A 14,582-nucleotide genomic window follows, 5' to 3' on the forward strand; every position below is an offset into this window, starting at 1 on the left:
CTTTCCATTTGTAAGACAGATAATACTAATTTTTAAACTCACAATTTACATATTTATTATTGTTCTTCATATTTTATCTTCTTCATTTGCTATCATATTAGTTATCTTTGTAGTTTTACAATTATCGTAAGTTTTCCTTTTACACCAGAAATTTTATTTTCAGCCTGGCACAGTGGTACACGCCTGTAGTCCCAGCTACTTGGGAGGCTGAAATAGGAGGATCACTTGAGCCCAGGAGTTTCAGACCAGCCTAGGCAACATAGCGAGATCCCATCTTAAAGATAGAGATAAAGATAAAGAAAGGAAGAGGTTTGATTTTCAGCCACGCCTGTGTATTTCTTGCTCTAATTTATTAATGTTGTAAAATTATGTCATTGTTTTTTTAGTTCTGAAATCTTCCTTTTCTTCTCATTTTATTATTTTATCATCTCATCTCTGAGGTTTTGTTTAATTGAATTTGTGTTATTACAGTATCATGCAAAGCTACCAGAGGAAATTTTCTTCTTTTGGGAGAGCTATGCTTTGTGTGCTTCTGGATTTTGCATGCTAGATTTTTTTCGTTTTTAACCCTCCTCCTTCCCTTTCTTTTTTTCTCCTGTATAGAGGCAGTATAGCATAACAGTTAAGAACTTCTGCCTCTACCCCTTACTATGTGACTTGGGCTAGCAAATTTACTCTGTCTCAGTTTCCTTACTTGTACAAAGAAGAAAATAATAGGGGAAAATAATGGGGGAGGAGGGAATAATATTATCTATCTTTCAGGTTGACATGAGAATTAAATGAGTCAATACAGAATGCTTAGAATAGTACTTTACTAAATATTCATTTAATGTTAATGATTACAATGATTACATAATTGATATTTCTTTTTAATTTGCCCATGGTATCTAATTGGTGTCTATACTGCTAGACTTGGTTCCCATGTCCCACTTTGTGAAATGTGTAGGATTTATGTAATCTGCTTCTAATGAACTCTCTGATACTTGCCAGACTCATAATCCTCTTCACGTGGGAATTACTACTGGAATTTGGACCATTCCCTTAATTCAGTGTAGGACCCTGGAGCCTATGTGTTTGCTAACGAGAGGTAGCCCAGGTTGCGGTTGTTCATTTCTCTTTTTATTCATCTCTGTTGTCAAACTAAAAGAAAAGAAGCTGAGCCCCAGAATTAATATAGAGTTTATTTGGGCCACAGTAGAGAACAGCTGCCTGGGACACACTTCCAAATTGTCTTGGGAAGTGCTTCGTTCAGACCTTTGCTACAAGCAGATTTTTGACGGCAAAAAGGGGACAAAGAGTGGGCTTATACAAAGTTGTTTGTCAGGAATTCTCATCAGTTCACAGAAATAACATTGCTTAGTGATTGGCTATACATTGTTGAGCTACAGTGTGTGGGTTATACTGTCCAGAATGTGGCATTGTTAGATTAATTTATAGTTACTTGTAGCAACAGCTAATATAGCTAGTAGTTTCTCTTTTTTTTTGAGACGGAGTCTCACTCTGTCGCCCAGGCTGGAGTGCAGTGGTGCCATCTTGGCTAACCACAATCTCCAGCAGGTTCAAGCGATTCTCCTGTCAGCCTCCCCGGTAGCTGGGATCATAGGCGGCCGCCACTACGCCTGGCTAATTTTTGTATTTTTAGTAGAGACAGGTTTCATCATATTGGCCAGGCTGGTCTTCAGCTCCTGATCTCAGGCGATCCACCCACCTTGGCCTCCCAAAGTGGTAGGATTACAGGCGTGAGGCACTGGGCCCAGCCGCGAAAGTGGTTTCAAGAGATTACATAGCTCAAGGAGAGAGATAGGATATGAATGCTGTCTCATTTTAATGCCTTTCTGGGCCTGATATTTTAAAAGGGCTTACATTCCTCATATAAAAAGTGTGTGTGACCAGGCATGGTGGCTCACACCTATAAATCCCAGCACTTTGGGAGGCCGAGGTGGGTGGATCACTTGAGCCCAGGAGTTCAAGACCAGCCTGGGCAACATGCCAAAACCCCATCACTACAAAAAATACAAAAATTTGCTGGGCGTGGTGGCATGTACCTGTGGTCCCAGCTACTTGGGAGGCTGAGGCGGAAGGATCACCTGAGCCTGCTAGGACGTCAAGGCTGCAGTGGATCGTGATGGTGCCACTCCACTCCAGCCTGGGTGACAGAGTGAGATTCTGTCTCAAGAAACCAAAAAAAAGTGTGTGTTTGTGTGTGTGCATGTGTATATAATTCTTCTTTCTTTGTCACTCTCTAGCAGCTATTTCCACTTCCCTCAGGCATAAGAGGGACCCTCATATTATTATTATTATTATTTTTTTTTTTTTTGAGATGGAGTCTCGCTCTGTCGCCCAGGCTGGAGTGCAGTGGTGCCATCTCGGCTCACTGCAAGCTCCGCCCCCTGAGTTCACGCCATTCTGCTGCCTCAGCCTCCCGAGTAGCTGGGAATACAGGCACCCGCCACTATGGCCGGCTAATTTTTTTTGTATATTTAGCAGAGACGGGGTTTCACCGTGTTAGCCAGGATGGAAAAGTTTTTTTTTTTTTTTTTTTTTTGATACAGAGCCTTGCTCAGTCGCCCAAACTGGAGTGCAGTGGCACGATCTCCGCTCACTGCAAGCTCCGCCTCCTGGATTCACGCCATTCTCCTGCCTCAGCCTCCCGAGTAGCTGGGACTACAGGCGCCTGCCACCACGCCCAGCTAACTTTTTTGCATTTTTTTTTTTTTTTTTTTTTTTTTTAGTAGAGACGGGGTTTCACCGTGTTAGCCAGGATGGTCATGATCTCCTGACCTCGTGATCCGCCCTCCTTGGCCTCCCAAAGTGCTGGGATTACCAGCGTGAGCCACCGCGCCCAGCCGAGGGACCCTCATATTATTTTTACGAGATAATGAGGTTGGAATGCTTGTGAAATTCAAGCAACATACTCCCCTTGATTTAGGCTTAGTTATGAGACTAAGAATTTCCCTTACTGCTAACTGCCCTCATTTATAGGTGTTGGCAGTGGGGACTGAAGCCCCTATAGGTGGATCTAGTGACAGAGGCCCTGGGAGAATAGGGATTTTTTTTTTTTTTTTTTTTTTTTTTGAGACAAACTCTCAAGCTGGAGTGCAGTGGAGCGATCTCGGCTCACTGCAACCTCCACCTCCCAGGTTCAAGCGATTCTCCTGACTTAGCCTCCCGAGTAGCTGGGACCACAGGCACGTGCCACCACACTCTGGTAATTTTTTGTTTGTTTATTTGTTTATGAGACGGAGTTTCACTCTTGTTACCCAGGCTGGATGCAATGGCGTGATCTCGGCTCACTGTAACCTCCACCTCACAGCTTCAAGCGATTCTCCTGCCTCAGCCCCCAGAATAGCTGGAATTATAGGCGCCTGCCAGCACTCCTGTATAATTTTTTTGTATTTTTAGCAGAGACAGGGTTTCACTATGTTGGCCAGGCTGGTCTCAAACTCCTGACCTCGCGATCCACCTGCCTTGGCCTCCCAAAATGCTGGGATTACAGGCATTAGCCACCGCCCCCGGCCAAGAATAGGGATTTAGATTGGTCTATTTGGGGTGGGGGAGGAGGGTAATGACAAGGATTTCAAGAAATCAAGAGTGGGCAAGAGGCATGATTATTTCTCAATTTGAGCTAGCTTCCTATATACTCCTTTTCTTTCCAAGAATCTCAGAATCTGGCCTGCTTGGGTTTCTTTACACTATCACCACCCACTGACTCTTATAAAATTCCCCCTCCTCTAGAGATCGCGCCACTGCTCTCCAGCCTAGGTGACAGAGCAAGACTCTGTCCCCCCAAAAAAACAAAAAATTCCCCCTCCTCTTGAAGACTAGTATTGAAAACCGAAACTTATCTTTGGCCTGCCAGTCTCAGAAACCACATAGCACTTCGGTTATGTAAGAGATCTTGCTGTCAGTAATAATGCAAACTATACAAGAAAATACTTCCTTTATTTAATTTTTAATTTTTTATTTGGTTTTTAGAGACGTGATCTCACTATTTTACCTAGACTGGACTTGAACTCCTGGACTCTCAACTGATTCTCCTGCCTTAGCCTCTTGGGTAACTACTGGTGCTGCATACAGCAAGACTTTTTTTTTTTTTTTTTGTAGAGCCATCCTTTCTCTCATTTTTTTTAGAAACTAAAAAAGAAAACTACTGAAGCGGCCGGGAGCGGTGGCTCACGCCTGTAATCCCAGCACTTTGGGAGGCCAAGGCGGGCGGATCACGAGGTCAGGAGATCGACACCATGGTGAAACCCCGTCTCTACTAAAAATACAAAAAAATTAGCCAGGCGTGGTGGCTGGCGCTTGTAGTCCCAGCTACTCGGAGAGGCTGAGGCAGGAGAATGGCGTGAACCCTGGAGGCGGAGCTTGCAGTGAGCCGAGATTGCGCCACTGCACTCCAGCCTGGGCGACAGAGCGAGACTCCGTCTCAAAAAAAAAAAAAAAAAAAGAAAACCACTGAAGCACACAGTCAGTGAGCATTCAAAGGATGGAATGATATAATTCAATTATAGTTGAGGGGATAATCAGACTCAATAATTATCCAGGATTTTTTTTTTTTTTTTAAGACAAGGTCTATTGCCCAGGTTAGAGTACAGTGGCATGATCATAGTTCACTGCAACCTGGAACTCCTGAGTTCAGGGATCTTCCTGCCTCAGCCTCCCAAAGCGCTGGGATTGCAGGAGTTAACCACCGCACCAGGCCCTTCTCCTGGATTTCTTGGATTAGCAGGTGGATTTGTGAGCCTTGGGTAGAAGGAAGGTGGAGACTTTGAGCAAGTGGAATGGAGGCCTGCAGTGCTGCCTTCTAGACCCACAGTAAGGAAACAGGAAGGGGAGGATGAGGGGCAAACAACCTAAAATTTACTTTCACCTCCTCCACCTTATTAATCTTCCCATAAGGTCAGAGTCATGTCAAAGTTGCACAATAAACCAGGAATAGATTTAGGATTCGACAGAACCTTATTAGGGGAATTTTATGACATTAGGAGATGATCTATGAGGAGCAGCATCTTGGAGGCAAAGGGAAGTTTGTTTTTTTTTTTTTTTTTTTTGAGATGGAGTCTCGCTCTGTTGCCCAGGCTGGAGTGCAGTGGCGCAAACTCTGCTCACTGCAAGCTACGCCTCCTGGGTTCACGCCATTCTCCTGCCTCAGCCTCCCAAGTATCTGGGACTATAGGTGCCTGCCACCACGCCTGGCTAATTTTTTTTCTGTATTTTCTGTAGAGATGGGGTTTCACTGTGTTAGCCAGGATGTCTTGATCTCCTGACCTCATGATCCGCCCGCCTCGGCCTCCCAAAGTGCTGGGATTACAGGCGTGAGCCACCGCACCCGGCCTCTTGTTGCTCAGCTTTATTCTAATACGTGGAACGCTCTTCAAAACTAACAACTGGGCAAAATAGAATGAGTAAACATGTTAAATTATGGGCCAGCCACAGAATTTATGTGAGACCCACACAAGTACAACAATCCTGGTTCTGGGTCTAAAATATAAAATTAAAAACCACTTGAAGTATAATTTGAAATAATAAAAGACAAGCCAAACTGTAGGTATGTTAGACCTCAAAAAATAAATATATTTTTAAAAAAGACAAATTTTGTCCCTTATCTTATGAAAAGCCTGGAATACATAATGAAATTCGTTTTTGTTATAAGTTTCGGGTTTTTTGTTTTTTTTTTCCCACATCAGATGGGTAATGTGCAGATGATGGCACAACAAGGTTTGAGGGAGGGACATCTCACACAAGTGTGAACACACAATCACACTTATGAACTACAAAAGTATCTCGTAAGTAGCTTTTTATTGTAAGACAAAGCAAATGTACATTGCAAAAAAGTAGTAAAAATAAAAGGAAATAAATTTACTAGTACTCGTCCCACCCAAGTATTATTATAGTTTGAAGTCTTTATACTACAACAAAAGCATATAAAAAATAAATTTAGCAAAATTTTAAAAACCACTTGTTTCATTTGGGGAGTTTCTTTCTTTTCTTTTTTTTTTTGAGTTTCTCTCTTGTTGCCCAAGCCGGGGTGCAATGGCACGATCTTGGCTCACTGCAACCTCCGTCTCCCAGGTTCAAGTGATTCTCTCGCCTCAGCATCCCGAGTAGCTGGGATTACAGGCACATGCCACCACGCCAGGCTAATTTTTAAATTTTTAGTAGAAACTGGGTTTCACCATATTAGCCAGGTTGGTCTCGAACTCCCAACCTCAGGTGATCCCCCCCCCCCACCTCGACTTCCCAAAGTGCTGGGATTACAAGCGTGAGCCATTGTGCCCGGCCTATTTGGAGACTTTTTTTTGAGGGTTTTTTGTTTGTTTGTTTTGAGACGGAGTCTCACTCTGTCACCCAGGCTGTAGTCCAATAGGGGTCTTGGCGCACTGCAACCTCCACCTCCCGGGTTGAAGTGATTCTGCTGCCTCAGCCTCCGGAGTAGCTGGGATTATAGGTGGGCGCCACCACGCCCGGCTAATTTTTGTATTTTTAGTAGAGAAGGGGTTTCACTATGTTGGCCAGGTTGGTCTCGAACTCCTGACCTCGTGATTCGCCCTCCTCAGCCTCCCAAAGTTCTGGAATAACAGGCGTGAGTCACCGTGCCCGGCCTATTTGGAGAGTTTCTATACACATTCATGCAACATTTACAGAACACCTTGAATAGGTGGGACTGGTGCGGTGCTAGACATTAGGGACAGACTTGTGTCCTGTTCCTCTCTATCCCCAAGAGGCTTACGGTATACAGGGGGAGACATATAAACACATGTTAGTCAATTATAATACAAAACTTGTGTCAAAATACAATGAGAGTTGAATCTCACAATTTGTAGCTGTGACTCTGATCATTCTGGAATTCCTAGGTTCCTTTCCAAAACAAACGCTCAATGCAGGTCTGGTGTGCTGTTATTACCAGCACTATTCCAAATCATGTGTTAAGATAACTTAGGCTAAGAAAATACCACTTTACTACTTGTCAAGTGTTCGAGCCTTTCCAAAACCATCCCGTTTAGGGACTTGGAAACACGCGCAAGGCTGGAGAAACCATTATGCCGCTAACGTAGACGTTTCAAGGGTCACATTTACTTAGAGACACTCTGGCCGCCCGGGGGAGCGGTGCATACTGGGACTTGCAGTCCTACCAGAACCGAGGAAACTGCAACTCCATTTAGGATGCACTTCTCCCCTTCAAATTTTCTCGCCCAACAGTTAGATTAAACCCTAACCTAAATCACAACTTACCACATCTCACTTATTCTGGGTTCATCAGGCTTCTGCCAGGCTTATCAAGTTCAAGCTAAAACGCACGGCGTTCTGCTGTACAAGCCTCAAAGAGATTGGCTTATTCTCGGCGATGGGCGGAGCCCTAGGTGGACCGGGGGTCGGGATTGGCCAGTTTCTGACTAGAAGGGGCGTTTTTATGTTCACTTGCTCTTACGCACGCTGCGGTAAAAAAGTGAATTCTTTACCACAGTAGCAGCTTCCCCGAGCGAAGCCTCGCGATATTTCGGCCGCAGGGATCCGTAGGCGCGTAGTGAGTGGCGGAGGACTGTGGGGGTGGCGGGCACCGGAGCCGGGAAGGGACAGGTCAGGCGGGGAGTGCGAGCGCGTACTGCTTGCGCCACTCGGGCTGGGTCAGGAGCGGCTGCCCAGGTCCAGAGGAAGTGTATGGACAGCGCGGCCTTCCTGGCCGGTGAGTCGGCCCCAGGTCGTGGCCGGCGAGGGGACCCCGAGCTTCACCTGGGCCAGCGCGGGCAGTGACAGGTGCGCGAAGGAGCGCGGCGCTCCGCCCTCTAGCTGACCCGCCCCCTCCGGGCCTCGCCCTCCAGGGCTCGGGATGAGCCACGGGCCCCAGCTGAGCGGCTCCGGCTCCAGGCGCCTGTCGCTGCTTCTGCCGTCGCCACCGAAGAGCGGCCACCGCCCCTGAGGGAAAGAGGAAGGGAAGCAGCCGCTGACCCGTGGCATGAGCTGCATGCGGTGTCCGTTTCAGGACTAGGGCGCCGACATGAACCTGCACCAGGTGCTGACCGGGGCTGTGAACCCTGGCGACCACTGCTTCTCCGTGGGCAGCATTGGCGACCAGCGCTTCACGGTGAGTGAGGGAGGCTCTCGCGTCGCCCGTGGCCCGGCCTTTGCCCGTCATTCTGGGCCGAGCTTGGCCCAGAACGGGGGGCAGAGGCGCGAGCGCCTTGTCGCCCCAGGGGCTCCTTACCACCCAGAGCACGGCAGACCTGGCCCTTGAGAACTAAAGAAGCAAAACCATTTCGGTCAGTGAGGTACTGTATGGAGCCTGAACTCAAGTTAGAATGTTTTGAATGTTTTGTAGGATTTTTAAAGTTTTTGGTCTGTCTTCCTTGGGCCAGGGTACTTTGCCAAAGTCGTTTGTCCAAAAATCTTTGTTGTGTAACGAGTTGGGGGCTTTTTTATACCATTCTATAGGTTCAAATTGCCAAATTTAGGAATAGTGGAGATTGGTTTCATTTTGTATTCTAAGTTAAGGTCAAGTATCTTTATAGTTAAAAAGTGGGTGTCTCAAAACAATTACCAATTGTTTGCTATCAACAACTAGCCTTGAGAACAGTGCTTTCCATTTATTTTCTTTTCAAATTCCCTGGGAAATAACTTCGGAAAGAAAAAAAAGCCTTTTCATTTTTAAAAAATATTTCTTGGATATTTTACAATAACCCTGTAATCCCAGGTTAAGGTTGCTTAACTTGCTTTTCATTGGTCACATATTGACAAGAAGAGGGCACCAAACTTCGGGCTACTTGTCAGTATAGTGACATTTTTCTGCCTTAACTATGTATTTTTTTATAACAATTTCAAAATACAAGTCAGTAATTGCACATGATACTTTCATCTACGTTAATTTAGAATGCTAATGATTTTTGCTACAATTTGTGTGGATACCTCTTTAGTTGTGATTAAAAGTAAAACTTGTCACTGCCTGGGAATACTGAGTGCTGCAGGCTTTTCTTTTAAAAAAAAAAAGTAAAACTTAATTTTGTATAAGTGACACAAAGTAAACAACGTAACCAATGCCCCAGGTTTACGAGTCTTAAATTTCTAATCTTTTTCTCTGCTTTTAATTTTTTTGTGGTCTTTGTTGCTCAGAATAAATAATACTCAGCATTTAACATGGTGTAGGCATTTAATGCCTGAGTTGTACTTTTAGAATTGTGCCAACAAGCATTTTGTTTTCAAATAGAGACTGTACCTCCTCTTTAGATTGACTCATACACGTCTTAATTTATCGGGATTCCAGTTCTAAATGTTTGCCCAGCCTGAATACTTGGGAAAAGAGTGAGCTCTGAGGGTCCCAGTTAGCAACTATAGTTTCCTTACAGCTGAGCACTGCTCTCTGCTCTTGCTGCTTGAGAGGGAAGTAAACATCATCCTTAGAAGGTTTTCCTAGTGGGAAATTATAGGATAATAATGTTGCATTCTCTGTCATTTCCTGAATTTATATGAGTGCTTTCTCCAGTGTAAATTCTAAGAACTTTTGCTTTTTAAAAAATTTTGAAATGAGGTCTCCCTCTGTCACCCAGGCTGGAGTGCAGTGGCATGATCACAGCTCACTGCAGCCTCGACCTCCCCGGCTCAAGCCATCCTTCCACCTTAGGCTCCTGAGTAGCTAGGACTACAGATGCTAATCACCACGCCTGGCTCAGTTTTCTGTTTTTTGTAGAGAGGGGTCTCCTATGTTGCCCAGGCGGGTCTCGAGTTCCTGGGCTCAAGTGATCCTCCCACTTCAGCCTCCTAAAATGCTAGGATTAGAGAGGCGTGAGCCACCATGCCCAGCCCTAAGAATTTTTTCTAAGAAGGCATTCACAATCTATGTAATCAGTGGTGTGAACTTCAAAGCTTATACAGTATGATGGCCTATTTATATACCTGGATGCATTCCTCTATAAAACCTTGGTGAATGTCTATGTATTATTTTTAAGGAAAGATCAGTTAGTGTGCCAAGGATGAGATAGATGGTCATCCTGTACCATCATGTAGCTTGTTGCTCAGTTCTGCTGAATTTTAAAGTTCATTTCCATAGAGTAGGATTTAATCTCCCGCCAAGCCTACTGCAGATTTCTTCCAGGTCTCTGGAAGCATTCAGTAAATAAACTGAAAGTAAATTTTTAAGTATAAAGAGAGCTCAGCTTTCTTTAGTTTTGATGGAATTTTAAGGATTTAACAGTCATGGTTTTCCTTTGCAGCCTATCCATCCTTGACTCTTTAAGTTGATTACACTCATTATCCTGGACACTTATATACACCTTAAATTTATCTCTCTTGAAATCGCCCTTTTTTCTTTTTTGAGACGGAGTCTCGCTCTGTCGCCCAGGCTGGAGTGCAGTGGCATGGTCTTGGCTCACTGCAAGCTGCAGCTCCCGGGTTCACGCCATTCTCCTGCCTCAGCCTCCCAAGTAGCTGGGACTACAGGCGCCCGCCACCTTGCCCGGCTAATTTTTTGTATTTTTAGTAGAGACGGGGTTTCACCGTGTTAGCCAGGATGGTCTCGATCTCCTGACCTGGTGATCCACCTGCCTCGGCCTCCCTAAGAGCTGGAATTACAGGTGTGAGCCACCGCGCCCGGCCAATATATATTTAAAGTACTTCTCTCACGTTAAAAGGCAGAATCTATTGTTTACTTCTTGAGTTGGTATTTTTTTTTTTTTGAGAGAGAGTTTCAGTGTTGTTGCCCAGGCTGGAGTGCAATGGCACAATCTTAGCTCACTGCAACCTCCGCCTCCTGGGTTCAAGAGATTCTCCTGCCTCAGCCTCCCGAGTAGCTGGGATTACAGGCATGTGCCACCATGCCCGGGTAATTTTGTATTTTTAGTAGAAGTGGGGTTTCACCATGTTTGGGTCACGCTGGTCTCGAGTTCCTGACCTGAGGTGATGCACCCGCCTCGTCCTCCCAAAGTGCTGGGATTACAGGCGGGAGCCACTGCACCCAGCCTTGAGTGTTGTTTTTAACCTCTTTTGATTTTGACTTTTCTTTGATAGGAAAACAGTAAACATTAATGGTAGATGGTGTGTGAAGACTAAAATATCCCTCGGTTGCATTTTACTTGAAGTGGAGCATGACATCTTCCTCTTGCAGTTCCCCTTGAAAAATTCTTTTATTCTTTTTGGTACTTTGTGCCTTCTCTTAGGACAGTCCTGTTTTTGTAATTCCTCCCTTTGCATGTTTGCAGATAACTTACGTGTTCTTGGTTTGAAAGATTACAAGATGTGAGATCTTGTTTTACTCATAAAGCCCGACAGGTTTTAAATGGAAATGAAATTGAATGCCACTTCCCCTATTTTCTAGATTTGAAAATATGAAATTACCAACGCAGGTTAGTCTATCTAAGTATTAGATACTTTTTTACTACCTCAACAGGCATCAAGCTGTTTTGACTTTGCTTTTGGTAAGAAAACCTCTTGTGGGCAATGACCATCTCTCCTGTGCTTTCAGAGCACTTTCTTTGCATCTTTATTCTATCATTAACCAGTCTTGCCTTGTGGATTGTATGTGTATGACTTCTCAGGCTTCATTGTGAGCACCTTGAACAGTGATTGAGTGTTTAAACCTAACAGTAAGGTCATTACTTGGAGTTGATTTCCAATGTGGTCCCTTATAATTAGCTGTTTATCCATTAGCAAGTTCTACTCTTTGAATTTCTTTTTTTCTCTTCTGTAAAATGGGACTAAAATAGTATTATTCATAGAGTTGTTACATGAAAAAGTGCTAAGGTGTAAGTCCGTGGTTTAGCACATGTAAAACTCTCAAAAATGTCAGTTTTCATAAAACTAAGGTTATATTTATTGTAATGCGTAACAGTAGAAAGTACTCCATAAATCATGGTTGAATTAATGAAAAATGGATAGAGAAACCTTATAGTAATATAATTATTAATTGCTGTATTTAAAAATAGCTTTAATCATTTAGATTTGAGTCCAGATAAAATATTCCTGTTAGTTTCTTTTTTTTTTTCTTTTCTTTTTTTTTTTGGAGACTGAGTATCACTCTATCACCCAGGCTGGAGTACAGTGGTGCCATCTCAGCTCTTTGCAACCTCTGCCACCTGGGTTCAAGCTACTCTCCTGCCTCTGCCTCCCAAGCAGCTGGGATTACAGGCTCACACCACCAAGCCCAGCTAATTTTTGTGTTTTTAGTAGAGACGGGTTTCATCATCTTGGCCAGGCTGGTCTTGAACTCCTCACCTCAAATGATCCACCTGCCTCGGCCTCCCCACATACTGGGATTATAGGCGTGAGCCACCGCGCTCTGCCTGTTAGTTTCTAAGTCAGTTGTTAGGCATTTTATCATCAACATCAAGTGAGCAACTAGGGGAGACTTCAGGTATGCTAAGCAAAAATTATTTATTTTTTCCTTATTTACTGGAATGCTTCTTTCATACCTTTTTCCTTGTTAATTTCCTACTGATCTTAATATGTGAGAAATGTGGTCTTTTTTTTTTTTTTTTTTTTTTAAAAAAAAAAAAAAAGAGACGGGAGTGTCCTTATGTTGGCCAGGCTGGTGTCTAACTCCTGGGCTCAAGTGATCCTCCCGCCTCGGCCTCCCAGGGTGCTGGGATTACAGACGTGAGCTGCCATGTCCAGCCTGCAATTTTTGTTTTTAGAATTAAATATATTCTGTTTATAAAAGGCAACAAGTTAAAAAGAAGACTAGTTAATTAGAATCTACATTTCTAGATTCTATTGTTATGCATACTGTTCATATGATACTTTTTTTTTCTTTTTCTTTTGTGGTTTATCCATACTTAGGGTTGAAACTGTGATTTGAATGATATGGAAAGTTATGAATGATATGCCCAAGAGACAGAAAGATTATGCCAATATATAAGACTTCCTGTCTCTGATTTGGAATTTAAACATCTTAGCTATGGGAGGGAAAGCAAATGTGTTATAGCTCCAATTTCCCTTTAGTATTAGAAAACTCAGTGTTTCTAGCTAAGGGAATCTAGATTAGAAATTAAAAGACTGAAATTATATGAGTGTCATTAGAGAAATAGGGCTGAATAAGTAGTCGTCGTCTTCAGCTTTCTGTAATAAGCATCATTGAGTTTAGCTCTGTTTTGTTCACTTTAAGGAAACCTTTATTGGTAGAAGTGTGATTGCCAAATTGGGAGGATGGGAAGGTGTTTTTTTTTTTTTTTTTGAAAGGGGGCGTGTGAATCTTTGTGGGTGGGGAGAATATAGAAGGGGAAAGATTGCTACTATTCACATATGAAGAAAGAAAGATGTTTATGGTGCATATAATATTACAAGTACTAAATTGGACTTTAAAATATGTTGGCCTGTTTTAAAACATAAAGTTTTATGATGTTTAAGTACCTTTAAAATCATTGAAATGATACTAGTTATCAATACTTTATTATATTTTAAAGATGATAATTTCTGCATGCCAAACTTAAAACCTATGTCATTTAAACAGGACATATACCAGAAAGGAATTTTTTGGGGGTGTTTACCTGGTATTGATTAAAACTAGAATACTGACTGTTACAGCCTTGAATTTTATTGAAATTTAGAATATTTGAGAAGATTCTCTGCCAAAATTTAAAGTTGAAAGTTATGTTTTGATTGTATATTTGATAGCACACGTGTGACTCAGTTCTTCCTGTGCATCGTGTTTAAAGTTGATAAACCTAATGTTGTATGTGCCTAATAGAAGGATTTTCATTTGTCAATTTAATTTTATTGGTTAGTAATAAATTATTCTGATTACAGGTCTTTTATTATTTTTTAACTAAAACATTTTTAAATAAAAAGAGATGGGCGTCTCACTGTATTGACCAGGCATGACCGGGAACTCCTGGCCTCAAGTGATCCTCCCATCTTGGCCTCCCAAAGTGCTGGGGTTACAGGGGTGAACCACCAGGCCCCGTGCTATTTTATTTTATTTTTTTGAGGCGGGATCTTGTTATATTGCCCAGACTGGTTTGGAACTCCTGGGCTTAGGTGAGCCTCCCTGTGATTACAGGTGTGCCCCACTGTGCCCAATGATTATAGATCTTTTGACAGAAGCAGCTGGTCACATCGACAGTTTATTTGATAAGCTAGTGCCCTTATTATTGTTTTGATAACCTTCTATGTTATAGTCAGGGCACCTTGAAATGAGTTTTTGTGAATAACTTGTTTTACACATCTGTAAAACCATTTTACATTTTGATTTAGAAGTTTCAGGTATTGTATTACATCTTAATCTTAGGGTTTTTTTTTTTTTTTTTTTTTTAAGACAGGGTCTCATTCTGTCACCCAGCCTGGAGTACGGTGGATCTCAGCTCACTGCAGCCTCTGCCTCCTGGCCTGAAGCGATCCTCCCACCTTAGTCTCCCAAGTGGCTGGGACCACAGACACGTGCCACCATTCCTGGCTTTGTTTTTTTTTTGTATATGTGTGTGTGTGTATATATGTGTGTGTGTGTATGTGTGTATATATATACACTTAAAATGTATATACATATATATTTTAAGTGTTTGTGTGTGTGTGTATATATGTACCTATATACATATATACATACATACGTATATACATATATACATATACGTATATACGTATATACATATACGTATATACATATA

General features: G+C 42.8%; 1 protein-coding gene, 1 long non-coding RNA gene and 1 other non-coding gene across 10 annotated transcripts in view; 1 reads left to right on the plus strand and 2 right to left on the minus strand.

Moving 5' to 3' along the window:
• Positions 1-7,364, minus strand: part of LOC129493080 (uncharacterized) — a 75,738-nt gene extending 68,374 nt beyond the window's left edge. For both annotated transcript variants that reach the window (XR_010114487.1, XR_010114486.1), the window contains exon 1: positions 7,234-7,364. This is a non-coding gene — a long non-coding RNA (uncharacterized lncRNA). The remainder of the gene's footprint in view (positions 1-7,233) is intronic.
• On the minus strand, positions 5,682-5,783 carry LOC129457946 (small nucleolar RNA U13). Its single transcript, XR_008649476.1, has one exon. It is a non-coding gene; the product is annotated as a small nucleolar RNA U13 (small nucleolar RNA).
• Positions 7,365-7,441: 77 nt separating the features above from the next.
• The window catches only part of DMXL1 (Dmx like 1), a 185,086-nt gene continuing 177,945 nt past the window's right edge, over positions 7,442-14,582 (plus strand). For all 7 annotated transcript variants that reach the window (XM_055298757.2, XM_055298758.2, XM_055298759.2 and 4 more), the window contains exon 1: positions 7,442-8,083. In XM_055298757.2, the coding sequence (XP_055154732.1) occupies positions 7,997-8,083 (87 nt within the window). In that variant the 5' untranslated portion in view covers positions 7,442-7,996. The remainder of the gene's footprint in view (positions 8,084-14,582) is intronic.

The sequence above is a fragment of the Symphalangus syndactylus genome, chromosome 11 (genome assembly GCF_028878055.3).
Source record: "Symphalangus syndactylus isolate Jambi chromosome 11, NHGRI_mSymSyn1-v2.1_pri, whole genome shotgun sequence".
NCBI classification, from domain to species: domain Eukaryota; kingdom Metazoa; phylum Chordata; class Mammalia; order Primates; family Hylobatidae; genus Symphalangus; species Symphalangus syndactylus.